The sequence below is a fragment of the Perissodus microlepis genome, chromosome 12, assembly GCF_051167445.1.
Source record: "Perissodus microlepis isolate ML-2025 ecotype Zambia chromosome 12, ASM5116744v1, whole genome shotgun sequence".
NCBI classification, from domain to species: Eukaryota; Metazoa; Chordata; class Actinopteri; order Cichliformes; family Cichlidae; genus Perissodus; species Perissodus microlepis.
In genome coordinates, this window is record NC_140472.1 from 4,900,635 (window position 1) to 4,917,382 (window position 16,748).

Below are 16,748 nucleotides of genomic sequence, written 5' to 3' on the forward strand. Positions count from 1 at the left end.
TTTGTTTTTATAACCATTTTGCTCAGGACTTAAGCTTCGTACTTTAAAATCTTTCCTTTGATGTATCACCAAAATTTTTTTTAAACATTTAAACTCCAGGCATTTAGCTAAAGCATTACTTTAAGAAATTAATTTAGACCATTAAAAAAACCGACCTGTGTTTTTAAAGGCTGGTGTTTAATCAAAAGGTTTTAGCAGAAAAAAAATAATTTATGACACAGCTTCCTCTAAGGCTCCCTGTTGTATTCACAGAGTTTAAAACACCATTATGAACCCTTTAGAATGTTTTTTAATCATAAAAATGAAATAAGGTGATCTCATGTAAAAAACTAAATCATGTCCAAAAAAAAAAAGTTATTTTGGGGGGGAAAAAAAGATTTTAATTTGATGTCTTTGGGAGCTCGATCTGAACATAGCTGAAGCTGAACTGACCCATAAATGAAATTATTCCTCTTTTAGGAAACATCTGCCAGCTGTTGAATAGAAATTCCTTCTTTGAATAGTCAGAGCCACAACATCAATGAACGTTTAAAGTCTATTACTTGAATCTGTTTGCCATAAAATAAATTTTTTGCCAAGCATTTTCTCACATTCAGCTAAATGATATAGCACCAGTTCAAAGTGGCCCTAAAATGTTAAGAGAGCTCTCCAATGATTGGCTGTTTCCCAGTCAGAAAACGCAGTGAACAGGAAGAACTCTCTTTTAACCTCCAGCAGAACCAGGTAGGCGTAGCCATCAGATCAGTTGGGGGTTTGAAGGGAAAGAGAAGAGAGAGATAGCGAACAACACACAGGACGAACAGAATCTATAAGAGAATAAAGAAGGGAGTGCAGGAAATGTGCAAAGTGCATCAATAAATTGTGTTTTTCTATATTCAGGTGTGGTGCACTGCCTGATACTCCCCTGTTTAAAGACACTGGCAGTCTATGTTATGTTACATAATGACTGGAAGTGATAATTCCCAGTCATTATGGAACATAACATAGATGCCTTTTTCAATAAAATTGTGTTTATGCAAGTAGCACTTAATGTCATTGTCAGCTTGCTATCACGTCAACAGCGGCACTATAAACATGTAGAGCTCTGAAGGTGTTTATTTTGTGTTTTCTGGTTAGCTCTAATCACAAGCAATAGCTGAGACTTATAGAAATGTAATTGTCTTTGCTGGTATTCATTCATACAAGCTGCACATCAAGGAAGCACTTCCTCCCTACTGTGACAGAGCACTTCCTCACAGGGGATCATCTGATCTGTCCCTTATGTTGTAGGTTCTTTACTATGAAGTATCTTGAGATGACTGTTTGTGTGACCTGGCGCTACGTAAAAAAACTAAAATAAAACTGTAAAAAAAAATCTTAAAACCTGATATAAAGCAAATTATGTGTTTGCAGAATAATTTCAGGTATTATTTTGTTATTTCTAGTAATCATTGCTATAGCCAAATTAACTCTAAGGTATTGTTTTATGTTGGTTTCGTTACTGGATTTCATTGTTTCAGTGTTCCCGTGCTCTTGATGTTTTAAAGACCAACCTACTAAGACTGTTTTGGTACCAAGAAACATCCTTTTTGAATGTTGATAAGCCTTTGCAGGCACAAAAAAAAGAAAAAGAAGCCCACACATCTGACCATTAATGCATCAGCACTGCTCCAGCTTCCTGCTATGATGATTTCAAAGTGAAGAGAACGCAGCATAAAAGTCCTTGAGTCGGGCTTAACTCCCTTCGTCCATGAGGTGTGAAATCGTTTGATCCAGCTTGTTTCCATTTTGGTGAAACAGCCTTTATGTAGCTGTGAGAATTTTCATTTGTGTGTGTTTTTTTAAATGCTGTTGGAGCAATAAAAAGTGCAGACAAAGGGGAGGGTACAGGGTTGGAGTTGAGAAGCAGGAAGGAAGGAAGGAAGGGAGCTGACGGTAGCTTCTGTGATCGTTTTGAATGAAGGCAGAATGAAGGATGGGGGCTGTCCTATAGTATATCCTGTCTGTGTGAGTCTGTGTGTACTTGTCTGTGTTTGCGCATGGGTGGGGTAGTGGGGGTTAACCAACATTAAGTGTGTGCTTGTGTCTGGGTGGAGGGCGGTGGGCGATGTTGGCTTTAAGTAGTGTGCAAAAAGGTCAGAGGTTGGGGTTAAAAGTCAAACAATGCCTGGAAGGACTAGCAATCAGTTGGGGCAGGAAAAAGCTGCCAGGAAAGGGTAGGTGGGTAAAATGAAGGGCAGGAAGAGGAAAATGGGAAAAAGAGATAAAGCGGTCTAAGAGGACGGAGGAGGGCTGACGTTCACACACTTCGAAGTATCAGAGCTATGTAGCTTCTCCCTACAGGGGCTCATCTTACCTCTAAGCACACTCGAAAAACACACAGAAACAAAAATACAGACACAAAGATAAAACAGACCCATGCAGGAGCTCTGTAACCTAATCAGAACATGTGGCCTATTTCTCTGTATGTTTTAATGAGCCCTCCATTGTGGAGCGCTGACTGATATTATTAAGCTGCCGTGTCTCAGCTCATTAACTAAACCAGGCTCAACAACAACACCAGCAGCTAAAAGATGATTTGATACCGCCTGCAGAGTTATGCGACACCACAGGACCTTAAAGAGGTCGTGGGGAGAGGCAGAGCAAGTGAGTTAATTCAGTCATTGGGAATGAGTCGGACTAAATCTTGCTTCCTATGACACAAAAAATAAGAACAGCACAGAACAGGCAGAGTTCAACCACCCCTTTTGTAAAGCTTCCCACAAATTAGCCTGGAATATTCAGTGTTTCTTCAGTCGTCATCAATACTGTATAGACAACACTGCTGCAGGTGCATATTTTACAATTTGTTCTCACTTATGAGAATGCTTTGGTTTTCTTTGTCAGCATTGTATGGTTTTTATTAGAGCACTTAAATCATTCAAATACATTGATGTGTGGGATAGATTAGTATGACTTGATGATATGTCACTTAACTATAGTAAACTGGAAGAAAAGACCAAGGTGTCTATTCATTACATAAAACCTGTTACATCCAATGAAACGTCCCAGATATCTTGTTTGATAAGGCGTCTCTAAAGCTTCCCACAGCCTCGAGCAAACACGCACGAAACCCCAAACTAAACATAATGCTAAGCTTTACCATAGAACCAAGTCCCCACAATCAAACAAGTCCCCGCGTGTTGGTGTACACTGAGGTTAAAGCACCCATCTGACACAATAAACATGACCACACACACAGAGACACACTTCTCAAAAGCATGTCTGACCTTTTGCGAGCAGTTTTTAGAGATGTATTATGGGTATTGTAGTATCAGTTAATGCTATATTGTACATTCCACTTTAAAGATGTTTGCACTTGACTGCTCTTGAAACTAGTTCTTCAAAGTGACTATTATAAGTTCACAAAGGGTGATATAAATATATTATATTTTATTTTTTTATATTATTATATGATATATATATATATATATATAACTTTTACAAGTCAATAATAACAAAGTCTGTGTGATGCCGTTTTAAAATTTTAATAAAAATATTAGAATGGATGGTATGTATTTATTAAGTTGATAATGATTATTTTTCACTATAATATAATATAATAACAACAAATTTGGAAAATTCTCCAGCAAGATGTTTTGACCATGAGCATTTGAGAAAATTAATCTGTGATAGTATAAATGCAAAGATTAGGCATTACCATTAAAAAAATTATTGGTAAATTTATGCTCAAATTATATAATTTTTGTAACTGTACAGGGACTCTGCATGTCTGCACTCACCGAAGCTGAGCTGCTTACCCGACACAGGGGCCGAGAGAGTGCAAACACTGCTGGGATACAGTTCAGAGATTCTTTGCTGGGCCAGCTCTGAAAAACAACAATACAAGATGAGACGGTTTATTTTGATATATGAAAATTGAAATCTCTTTACTTCTCTGGTGTTGACTTGACTTAATGCTGTCACGTGTTCCAAAACTAGAAAAGAACACATGTGACGTAAATAATTAGTTACATTTGACCTTTTTAGCTTTATTTAGAATAGAAGAATAGAATAATCCTTTAATTGTCCCACAAGGGGAAATTTGATAGACTTAGTGAAGAATAGACAGGAAATCGGGGGCAGACATGCGCAAAGGGCTGTGGCTCGAGTTCAAACCCGGGCCGGCCGTTCTTGGTCATAGGCCACGTGGTCGCCCGCTCAACTCACTGAGCTAAACCAGCTTCCTGTTAGATTTTCTTTTTGAAGATTCCAAAATATTGAGTTGTTTTTTGTTCGTCTTTTTTAGGGACACTGAACTGTTACGACTCCATGTTGTTAGTTTGTCAGACAATCATGTGATCATATTTGCACTGATTGCCTTGGAAGCTTAACCATGTGACAAGTTCTTCCTTCGAGGATGAATTGCAGTGTGCACTTCTGCTTTCTACTGCAAACACTACACAAGCTAAGAGACGGTTTTACCTCACTGGCAATATTTTCTATGCTAAACAGTTCCGTTGTTGAAATAGCAGAGAAGATTAAAGAGGAGATGATCAAAAAAAGACGTGGCAGACAAAGGGGGAGGGAAAAGAGAGTAAGGTATACAGAAATTTTAAGCTTTTCTGCAGACAGACAAGACAGCTTTGAATCTGTCTTCATCATCTCGCTCTGTTCCTCCTCGTTCCCCCTCTGTAGTATTTACATGCTGCTTCTTCGCTTAATCCAGCCTTCGGGATGCCTACTTCACTTCGTTACCTCTCAGCCTAGAGATGGAACCCTTGGATGATGAGGGAAAAAAATTTTCTTCTTCTTTCTCCATTTCTCTACCGCCATCTCAATCTCTTCTCTGCTCACTCAAGCGTTGGCTACACCAAAGCCTCCAGCATCGATCCAATAAAGCTGGTAGCCCCGCCATGGCAAAGCTCGGAGAGCCCGCACCCCAACCTAGCATTTGAGCACGCTCAATTAAAGGCGTGTTAATTGAGAAGGCTGGTGTGGGGGTATCTCTTTTTTATACTTTTAAAAAGTGTAATCAATAACTGTCACACTGGGCAGACGTGAGCTTACACACTCAAACCGCACACACACACACATACAAACACACACACAGATCTCTAAATCTCAATTACCTCCTCTGCCAATCCCCTAAATAGACCAAATATTTGTTTGCCAGCACTGGAATGTATTATTCACACGTGGGAATAGATGTGGGCAAAGGAGTAAAACTCTGCGTGCTAAGCACACTAAGGTGGTTTCTGCCTTTGTGCTGGGTTAAAGTTTGACATTTTGCACCTGTTTAAAAGTCAATTGGATCCCTTCTCCAATAAGCACGCATCATCAAAAGCACCATTTTGCTCGCTGATGCACAGCAGCAGCAGGTGCAGAGGGGGACGCTTACAGGTGGTTTGCGCGCATTTGTCTGTGTGTGGAAGTACTGTATATTTCAGCTGCTGTCCAGCACATAAAAATGACATTTAGAGTTGTTCCCAAGAGTCTCCCAAATAATCACAAACAGGTAAAGAAATAGTAAACATGAGAAAAAAATGTTAAGAATACTGTGAAGAGAGTATTTTGTATGCTTTTCTTGAGACCTGTGTGTTTCAAAGAGGTTGTGCAACCCAGTTTCCAACTTCATAATTGGTATCTAATGCTTTAGAAAATTTTGTAACCTTTTAAAACACGTTCCCCTTTTGTCAGTTTTCTTTTTCCTGCCAGCTTCTTCTGCTGCTTATTGTGTGTACAACCTTATGAACAAAATCAATGTACTAGTTTTCAACCTCAGCAGAGCCACAGAGATCAGGGTGCAGCCAACCTGAAGCTATTGCAGGTTTTGGCCTAAGACGTGGCAGGAAGACACAATGTGCAGCCTTTTCTGAGAAGAAATGTTTCTATTTCTTATATATACATGCTTTTTTCTTTTCTTAATAATTTCCATTCACTTTGCTTTATTCTGAAAAATACCCACACAAAGATCACACAACTTTAATAAAGTATAAGTGTGACCAGATCGAGTAGTGAGATTTTCTTTCTTCCAAAAGTTTATTAATTGTTTGACCTCTAAGCCAACAAATCAGTCAAAAAGAGCTTGTCTCTTAATCTTTAGCTTCCTGAGTTTGTGTATTATTTAATAATTTGGTGCTAGACCGATTTACGCATTCATTTGGTATTACCGTGGGTTAAACACCCTCCAGGCATACAAAACCAGAGTTTGAAGTGTGTGGTGTTAATGTGAAATAGCTCATCAATCCTACCTGCAGCATCATAACAAGTCAATCACCAGGCACCATTATTGGACTGTAATGCTACGTCCTAGCCGCACACTCGATGTTCATTATGTATAAGCCAATTCATTTACAACACAGTGCTATTGGATTGTCCTTGTCTCGACATTCATTTCCCACCACATTGGCGTTTGATGCGTTGCCAGCACCAGTTAACTTTGATAACTCAGCCCCGGCTTAATATACTGCCGCTGAATTGGCTTGACAAGAGTTTAGTGATAAGCTATTTCTGAGCTTTCTGAGTGGCGATAGCTGGATTATCACTCGGAGCGAGGGAGAGGCAGGAAAAAACTTTGCTGCTAACCTTCCTGGCCAAAAGTCATTAAAATGTTTAGTTTGTTTATGTTGGCAGACAGGCACAAACAGGGGCACGTACAGCGATTAAAACTATGTCCTTGTAGGCTTTAACGATTTGCATAACTCACTCCTCTTTTGCATTATTGTGGATTTTGATGACAGTGTTCAAATATATTCTGCATCTTTTCAAAGTGAGACATTTATCTTTCGGAGCGGTTTGAGTGTGTGAACTCTTTTGTGTGGCTTTTTGAAAAATGCACATGTTGTAAATACTGCTCTGACAAAATTGTTTCTGATAAGCAGCTAAGCCAATAAAACGAAGTGAATTGCTGCCTCCAGCTGATGTGTTTTTTTTTCTTTTGCTCCAGGCACGCTGCCAGGAGCTGGGCCGTTCTCTCGAGTTGCTCTGATCGACTGATTGATCCCTCGATCCATCGCTCAGCGCCAAATGGGAGCTCACATAGGAGGTATGTGGGGGACAAAGGTCCTCCTCCTGGTGTTTCTGGTCGGATGGGAGAAATCGCTGGGCCTCAACTGGAACCCGATCCCGCGCAAGACTGTTCGAAATCAAGGTGAGCGATCAGTGAATTAAGAGCTGATAGTTTGTAATAGGGATGGAGTAAGTTATAATTTTGGGATGACATAGTGACATATTGTCTTCAGGCCAAGGAGGGACCCATGGGTGGGCCCAGTGGGAGAGTACTAAAGCTTATGTGCCTCCAAGTGGAAACAATCACATGTACTGGGATTTTTTATTTACTTATTTTTTTCAGTTTTACAATCAAGCTTTAGCATAGGTTGTTTTTTTCACCTGATATCTTCACACACACAAGTGATAGTGTTGATAAACTATATACTGTGAATACTAAAGCCTCGACCTGGGTGTTTTCACCATTTTCATCTTTGTATTTTGAAACTGTACGTGATGAACAAGGCGTGGATCTGACGCTAAGGACACTAACAGACGTCACAGACATCTAGTCACAGATCACCTCCTGCTTGCTTTTAGAAAGAATTCAGGTTTAAGACAAATCAACCTGACTTTTCAGATTCATCTGCACTTTTATACAAAGTTCCTGACAGTATGCTCTCACAGATACCATAAATATCCCTGCCCTACAGGCACTATAAGTTCCTCCAACTTGAATTCTCTGCATTCCTTCAAAGATCAGCCCTGTTAAGACACGCCACTACTAGGGATGGGTACCGGTATCCGGTGCCATAATGGCACCGGTTCTGACATAAACGGTAGTAACCAGACCGAAAAGCAGCGCACATTTCGGTGCTTTATTTCGGTGCTTTTTTTTCATGAGATGTCATACACTTTGGATTCTAGCCAATCATTTTACGTTTCCAAGGATAGTAGGCGGGCCCAGGTACGTACGTTCTTTTAGAGCAGAGCTACAGATTAAAAATGCCCAAGGCGAAGCGGTCAAAGTCTGGCTGTACTTCACAGCAAAAGATGCAAACTCAGCAGCCTGCAACAAGTGCTTAAAGGTGATACTGTGCAAAGGAGGTAACTCCTCGAATCCGATGAAACACCTGGCGATGTATAGCATTTTGTTAAAAGCCGAGAAATGCGCCGTATTTGATAGCTTGCTGCGAGACCTCACACCGAGCGCATCTACTGCGGGTGGTTTGCCTGTTATCGGACCCGGAGTTAGCAACATCCCCCAAAAACCCGAAGAGGAGAGTCCTGGCCCCTAGCCCTGCCAGTGTAGCAGAAATGATGACGGATGATGATGGCAGCAGCAGCCGTTCTTCTCTGCGTGAGTAGCTTAATGTTGTTCGTGTATAATTTACGTTGAGTAGGCTAACCACGTTATTAAATTAATGCATGTAAGGTGAACTAGCAAACACCGTCGTAGTTACATGCGGCTGTCTTCTTGTTTGATGGCAGATGCTCCCTTCACCCTGGCCAAAAAGGTTAAAATGACCAAAGAAAAAGTGGAAAACAGCTAAACATGAGAAGTTTTTGGACAAAGTTTGTGTTTTTCCCATTGATTAAGAACTGCTTCCAGCCAAGAGTGATACCATATATCCCCTATAGCTGCAGAAAAGGCTAACATTGTTATCTTTTTACAAAAAAAACAGCTGAACATAAGAGGTTTTTGGACCAATTTTGTGTTCTCCATTCTTTAAGCACCGTTTCAAAAGTACCGGTTTGGTACTGGTATCGGATAAAACCTAAACGATACCCATCCCTAGCCACTACTGGCCAGTGTTACAGAAGGTGATACATTTACACATCCCTGATATTATAGCCACTGACTGAATCCTCTAAAAGAAATGTTTCATTTTTATGCGGTCTTCTGACCGAGCCAATAAGGCCGATTTATTAGACTGATAGATCAGTCACTGAAATGACTTATCTGGTCAGGCATCGGATACAAAACCAATAATTGGACAGATGTATTCCATAACAACAATCAGGAGGATTTCTCCGTTATATCAGAGGTGGAGGTTTTCTGAGGTGAGGCCCACATCGACCCTCCGTGAAACAATGCATCAGTATAATCCTAGCACTCAGCTGAATTTGCACCATTTATCTCAGCTCTCCTCTGCAGCCAAACCCAGCTTTCTTCACTGAACAATGCCAATTGTTGCGAGCTAAGAAATAGTCTTTTTTTTTAATCCCTCCAGAGAGAAGAGCTGCCTCACTCTCTTGGGGATTAGGGAAATACTATAAAGAGAAGTGGGGGGAAAAAAAGCTGTGAAAAAGTATATTTTCTCACCTCTCTGTTCCACCTATCCCACCTTTCATCCCATATCTCTCGCTCCCTTTCTCTCTCTTCCTGCTCTTTCTTTTTTGCCTTTTATCCCTCCCCTCCCCTCTTTTGCTTTGTGTGCCGCGGCTCATCGTATGAACCTGAAATGCTCTTATGGCGTTTTCACAAACAGCTTCGATTTCAGCCGCTCTCGAGGAGAATGGTGCGCACGGCGGTAGCGGCAGCGGCGAAGGAGCGTGGGGATATTTCAAAAGCTTCTTTCACAGCCGCTATCACTCCCATTCTCCTTTTCTTTTTTTTTTCTCTATCCTTACAACACCTCATCACTGGCGTTTTTGGTGTAATGTAAGGACAGAGAAGATGGGGGGAAAAAACAATCAGCAGGGTGTTGATAGTTTGTGGTGAAATGCTCCGTTGTGACAAAGTGAAGCCAGCGCTGGCACAGAGCAGCACATATCTCTGCTGCTGCACTCTAGCCGGCACACACTTTGGCCGGCATACACTTGTGGCAAAGACACACCAGACAGGGGAAACGGGGACATCTGCTACCAAGAAATAAATAACCCTTTTTTTGCATTTTTCCTTTTTAGAAAAAAAGTGTGTCGAAAGACAACTCCCATGGTTTCTCGTGCAGCTTCGCTTTCATATCGGGAGTGCCTCTGTCATAAAAGTCATCATAAAAATCTCATCATGAAACACAGGAGAAAGGCAGATCGCGTCACGTCATCTCTGATTTGAGTGTGGCTCTCACGTGCAGTGAGATTCTTGACGCAAAATGAGTTGCATTGGAAACAAGCAGGATTATCATACCTGTTGACAGATTTCTTCGCTTGGTGACAGAGGGGAAGGAAAAAATGAGATTTTCAGGCCCTGCTACTGGGTTAAATGACTTATATGGATGGATTCTTGCTACAGTGCTGAGAAGGAGATAGGAGAGAAATGGGGGGGGGGAGGTACAGCTGCAGAAAGAGGGAACGATGGATTGGAGTGGAGAGACAAAATGAAAAGAGAGGGAGAGAGAGGGGAGGTATAATGGAAAGAAAGCAGGAAAGTCAGCGAGAGACTGGGGAGAGAGGCCAGTCAGTAACTGCCTTAAAAGGGCAGAAAGTAGCTTCAGAGGATAGACAGAGAGAGAGGAAAACACAGACGCAAACTGCCGGCCGTTCACCCAGCAATTCACATTGCACCTAACCATCTCTGCAAAGCATCCATGTGAGCGCGTCTGCATGTTAGACAGACACAAGAAGACGGGCGATGAAAAAAGAAGACGGAGAGAAAATATAGAGCGACGGAGGGCCGTTCTGTTTATACGTATTTGTTTGGAGGGAGATGTGTGTGTGTGTGTGTGTGTGTGTGTGTGTGTGTGTGTGTGTGTGTGTGTGTAGTTGTGAATCTGCCTATCTAATCTCCCCTTGTTTATACGTGTGTGTGTATACTGCTTGGTTGGCAGTCTGAGGGATTTGGAGCTTTTAGGTGGTATAGGAGGGGAGTGTGTGTGTGTGTGTGTGTGTGTGTGTGTGTGTGTGTGTGTGTGTGTGTGTGTGCTGCTGAGTGAGTTGGGTTATGGTAGGGGAGAGATGGTTGAAGAGATAATATTTACCCCCACCCGCCATCACGGCACCCCCACCCCCCTCACACACCCTGCAATTAAACGAGACTTACACGGGGTTGCAGGAGAAGAAAAGCAAGCATCCTCTCTCTGTGTCTCGCTATCTCCCCTCTTCTTCTTCTATTTCTTCTTCCCCTCTTATATATTTTTTTAAAGTCACATGTTGACATTTGAAATTTTAGGCCTGTTGTTATTCCTCACCAGCCACTCGCCACATTAGTGGAGGGGGGAAAAGAAATCACTGTTGGCTTCTAATGAGAGATTTTATGTACACACATTATGTATGGCCCTCGTGGAGCTGCTAATGAGTGCTGTAAATTTACATACTTTACATTTTTCGCTCATATTTTCTCATTCTGCACCCTGATGTGGTGCATGTGTCTTGATTTCTTTTTCCCTTTTATACGGATAATATTTCACATTTATGTTCATATTGTACAAGTTGCTCATTCATCCTTTTTTGCAAAAGGTTTTCTTACCCATGAATACTGAGATGCTGTCTGCTTTTTCTACTTTTTGACTTACCCATTAGGCACTCAGAAACCCGCTGGTTCCCGGAGGACCTAATTCGTTAACAATGGGTCAAACTAATTCTCTAGTAGTAGTTTGTAGCAAACTAGGGGTAAAATAAAATAGGGTTAGATTGTGCATTTTTGGGATGGAGGGGGTCATCTAATTGTTGGGGGGTGGGGGGTCTAATATAATAGGGTCTTTTCCTTTAAAATATAAGTGTGTCTCAGGGTGTATGCTCTTGTGATTTGGTGCTATTAAAATTGAAATTGACCCTGCTGTTGCCAGAGGTGTTTAACAAATTTAAATGAAAGACTCCTATAAACAGCTGGAAGGAACAAACACATTTTTAGCTCATGATATATTGTCAGTTTTAATAAAGAGCTTAATGGAATACAGTTCAACAATAGCACTGGAGTCTGTGAACAGTGCAGCTTAATTTAGCTGCACTGGTGCACTGCACTAGCCTATATGAATAATGAAAAGTCTTTCCAAGTGCAACAACTTTTGCACAGGTGTCTCACTGTAGGTGGCATTTGTACAAATAACGGTAAAGAGCGAAATGATGTGCGGTGGTAGTCCAAATGGCAGAAAAGCCAGAAACCAAATATAGGGTTTATTTTAAATTAACCTTCCCATAGCGTCTATAAGGTAGTGGAAGTGTATTGAAATTAATGTGCTGTTCTCTTAATTCAAAACAAGCAACTGTTTTTTGATTTTGTCAAGTTGACATTAACCCAGGTCTACACATCTGTTAGGGTCATGTCACCATTCGAGCGTTTTTTGTGGGATTTCTTGGCAACATTCTGCCCGCCTCGCTACTTAATCTTACAAGTGGAACAGATTTCAGATATCTGTTGTCTGTGCGCCTCAAATCTGACCTTGTCCTTCTTTTTGCACCCGCTTTTTTGGATTGGATTGGATTGGATTGTAGTATCCATTATGTTGCTTTAAGCTACTACTTTCACACACTTAACCTGACCAATTTCCACTGACCACAGAAAATGCTTTAGCTGAAAACACCACCGTCTGTCCCAGTCCTTACTGACTTTCTCTGCTGAACACCATATTTTACTCCATGGCTTTAGCTTTCACATACGCTCATACACAACCACACATAAACTTCTCAGCCCCAGCCCAATGACAGAGGCCGGTAAGCCAGAAATCTAACAAAACACAGCTGTACGGAAAGAAAGAAGGAAAGAAAGAAAGAAGTTGTAGAATCTAAGCCCTTACAAATTTGATATTATGCTTGAAAACCTAGCGAGCTTTGATGCTGAAAATGAGCCCTGCATCTTTAAAGAAAGGCCAAAGCAAATGTACGCCTCTTGATTTAAAAAAAGAAAGATTGAGAAAAAAACACACATACACTCTGTAGAAGCAGATTGGAAAAGGGCTGGGCCTCTGACCTCCAGAAACCTCTCTCTTCTCTCTCTCAACCTTCTTCTTTCTTTTTTACCCTCCTTCTTTCTGTTTCTCTGCCTTATCTCCTCAAACCCTCCAATTACAGTAATGAGTGGTTGAGAGCGAGGGAGAGGAGGAGGCAGAGAGAGGCTGTGCGTGACTGGGAGGATAGATGGTGGGGGGACAAAAGTGGGAGGGAATGGAAGGAGGAGATTCATCATAGCTTTTTATCTGCTTTGAGTGCCAGTCATCCGCTGACCCTGTGCTGATTGGTCGGTGAAGATTAACAGCCGGGACCAAATGTCGAGACCTGCGCTGCTCTCTGTTGTCGTTCTGACTTCGTGAGGGCTGATGTGGGGGCAAGTGGGCATGTGCATTAAAATGAAAATGCCAGTCTGAGGGTATTCTTATCCAAAGGACCTTTTTTTTGCAGCAGTGAGGGACGCAAACTATATGCAACGCTTTTAGATTATGAAGAATGATGCACAACACCTCACGGGTTGTTTAAGCAGTCGATTTGATTGCTTTCTTCTTTCATGGCCTGCCACCTGATGGGGTTAAAGTGGCACATGCTCATATTAAATATTCCTATTGTGTTTCACACAATGAGGTCAGTGTATGTACAGATAATGCGTTTGAGCCAAAACTTCAGGGTTGAAACTGCATCAAACACTCAGTACAGACAGTTTTTACCCCTCAGCCAAGGTCTAGGTCAGAGGTCAAGTTTTCTGAAAATCTTGTGGATGTAATGACTCAAGAAGAAACATGAAGTAGGAGGCTGAGGGAGGACAACGACTAGTATTTTTTTTCTATTTTTGCATCTATATGATGCCACTGAGAACAGATATCACTAATATGGTCATCTCTGGCACCCCTAGCTCCCCCGTTCTTATCCTCAGATCTTTATTTTGCGATTATCACTTAGTAAGAAAGTTGTAGGGAAGGGGAGAGCAGCTAAAATGCTTCTCTCAGACTGTGGATGAACTGATGGGAGGGTTCACTGAAACCCAACGTAAGACACATAAGGAATATTTTGAACTGTAAAATCAAGCGAGGCTGTTCAAGCACAGTCCATTAATAAAAATATGGAGCATAGAAGGTCCACTTCAACACAGCTGCACTGTGATTAAATGAGTAGAAAAATGCTTGAACTAAGTACTACATAATGATACTCATCAGAAATGTCAGAACTGGAATGTGCTGTCACTGAGGTGGCTGAATGTTAATACTACAGTCAGCAAGACTCTGAGCAGCAAATTCCTGAATAGAATTTGCCGCTGAATTGAAAATGAATAGACACAAGTGGACAAACGCATACACTCAGACCACTGGTGTCTGTCTAAACCAGATTTAACTGCGTACAGCAGCGGGCCCCAACCCCCGGGCCTGGGACCGGTACCGGTCCGTGAGTCGTTTGGTACCGGGCCGCGAGAGTTGAGGCTCAGGTGTGAAATGTATGGTTTTCAGGGTTTTTATCGGTTTTCAGCGTTATTTTGTTATTGTTTTTATCGTTAACTCGGTTTTCCTGGGTCTTTTCACGTGTGTTATGAATAAATCTTCTTTTTTCGGTTCTGCGACACCTTAAAGGCCGGTACGTGAAAATATTGTCGGGCATAAACCGGTCTGTGGCACAAAGAAGGTTGGGGACCGCTGGCGTACAGCATGTGGACACATTTTCACTGTAGTTCTCCATAGTCTTTGTGTCTTTTGTTGTGAAATCACTGCAGGTTGTGGCCTTTAAAATCCCGAACTCCATTCCACTCCACAGGCTCCCTTGTATCTCTCTGTGTGTGTCATCAACACAGCATTGTGCACAAAGCGGCCCGGCTCACCACAGCTGGTGCCCGTCGCTGTAATGCTCATACATGCTGAACCATGACGCCGGCATGGAAAAACTGTACTCTTGACTTCAACCGGTTCTTGATTTGTTCTGCTTGTTGTGGATTGCACTGGCGACACCCCACCGAGCCAGGCTGTTCACCACCACCGCCATCTCCCCCACCTCTTCCTTTCATCTTGCCTCGTCATCCCCCCTGAAAACCAACCCCCGCCCCCAATGGGCTCACTTCTTCTTCTTGTGTTAATCCACTTTTACCACTTCCTCCCCTCCCACTCCATCACGCTCTCTTCCAATTCTCCTGAATTGAGCGCTCTATTGGCGTGACTGTTTATCAAAAGCGGCAACAATAAAGCTTTTACAGAAAACAGATGCTACAAACAAGGATTTACATGTGGAAACAAGACATGTATCACCTTAAAACCTGTCCCTTTATTTGGTATTATTTTCCTTTGTTCAGCATCGAGTCGGTCCTGACATGAATTCCAATGAAACTCGCTCAGTGTTAATGATCCCTAAATAACAATAGGTAGATTCAGCTAGTAAGGGTATGCATATCTTTCCCTTTAATGTCTCTGTCTTTCTTCATGCTCTCATTCTGTCGTACACCTGCCTTCCTTGTGAACTTCTGTTGAGCAGACGAAGCTTTGCTGTGTGCGTGCGTGCATGTGTGTGTGTCTTTGTCAGAGCAGTGTTGTTTTTATTCTTTCAAAAAGGGTGCCTGCTCTTATGGAAGTCTGTGCACACGCTAGGGTCTATCTGGATGATTGTGTGGGGACGCTGAGCGGCGTCTCTCCCTCCTCTGTCTGTCTTGTCTCTGCCTCTCATTCGCCGTTTTGTCGCTGCTTCAAAGCGCCCCCTAAAATAGGCCTTTAATCACAGTTTAGTGTGCAAGTGGCTAGGCGGTTGGAAGCTATAAGAAGAGGCTGGGTGTATTTATAGCAGACAGTGAGAGGAAGGCTGGAAGGCTGGTGGAAGCTGACCGCAGTGGCGAGTCCCGGACTGAGAGCTTTTCACCCGGCCATGAAGCAACAGGCGCTCCCCGTGTCCCGCCTCTTCAATGGAGCTCTGTTTGGACTGGCTTGGCTTGATTTAGATTAGGGAGGGTGGTGAAGCTTTGACCTGACCGTGACATGTCCTAGTGAGTCGTGCACATTCATACACACATATGATGGGTCTAAATGCAAGCAAGTACACACACAGCTCACATTTGCATACAGTGTACTAGTGATCATTTCCCCCAGAATGAAATGCAGTCACATCTTGATTTCTTTCAGCATTTGTTTTAAGTTCATCGGTGTTACTTGATCAAAGAAGACATTTTTGTCCTTGTTTTTGTATCTAAAGAAACAATAACATACTATGTTTAAGAGATGGCTTTTGATCTGCTAAACTTTTATGACGTGAAAGTAAACAAATGAAAGCGTTTCATCCTTGACAAGGTTTTCCTCTCGTACGCTGCACTGTGCCATCCACTTGATAGTTTTGCAAGACACTCCAGTCGTTTTATGTGGGTTGTGTGAAATGCCTCTGTTTCGGTGCATTCAAGGACACGCTGACACATCTGTGCAACACAGCTCAACGTTGTGGCGTTGTACTGATCCGGGTAGGCTTATTTAAACGCACAAACATTCGTTTCTTGAGTTGTACGTACGTGTAATGCGCTGAATGGTTACATGTAAAGGAGAGCTGCAACGAGATCAGTTTAATGTCTTTTCTTTGTAAACTTGGCTCAGGTCCAAAAGTAAGCAAATCAATATAGATTGACTAATATTTGTTAATATATTAGTGTCAGGATATGTAACGATAAATCAATAAACTGTGGAGGTAAACACAGACGACACGAGAGCTCTCACTTCTCACGCCAACTTTGTTCTTGACCTAACAACAACTGACTACGTCGCGCCACAAAACTCAGCAACACACTTCCTGTACACTGGGTATGAGTGGAGCCCTCCAGTGGTCCACCATGAAACCAATGAATCAATCATCAAGAGAGAAATACACTAGAATTTGTCCACTAGAGGGCACTCTGCAACTTGCTAGTTGTTGTATTTGTGGTTTGTTTGGAAAACCACAAACAAAACAATCAGCTGATCCCAGTAAGGTCAAGTGATCCA

The 16,748-nt window shown here is 42.0% G+C and overlaps 1 protein-coding gene across 1 annotated transcript in view; it reads left to right on the forward strand.

The window, feature by feature from the left end:
• The window catches only part of sema4c (sema domain, immunoglobulin domain (Ig), transmembrane domain (TM) and short cytoplasmic domain, (semaphorin) 4C), a 111,665-nt gene that overhangs the window by 48,285 nt on the left and 46,632 nt on the right, over positions 1-16,748 (forward strand). The window contains exon 3 of the mRNA XM_084947562.1: positions 6,908-7,111. Coding sequence (XP_084803688.1) covers positions 6,988-7,111 — 124 coding nt within the window. The 5' untranslated portion in view covers positions 6,908-6,987. The remainder of the gene's footprint in view (positions 1-6,907; positions 7,112-16,748) is intronic.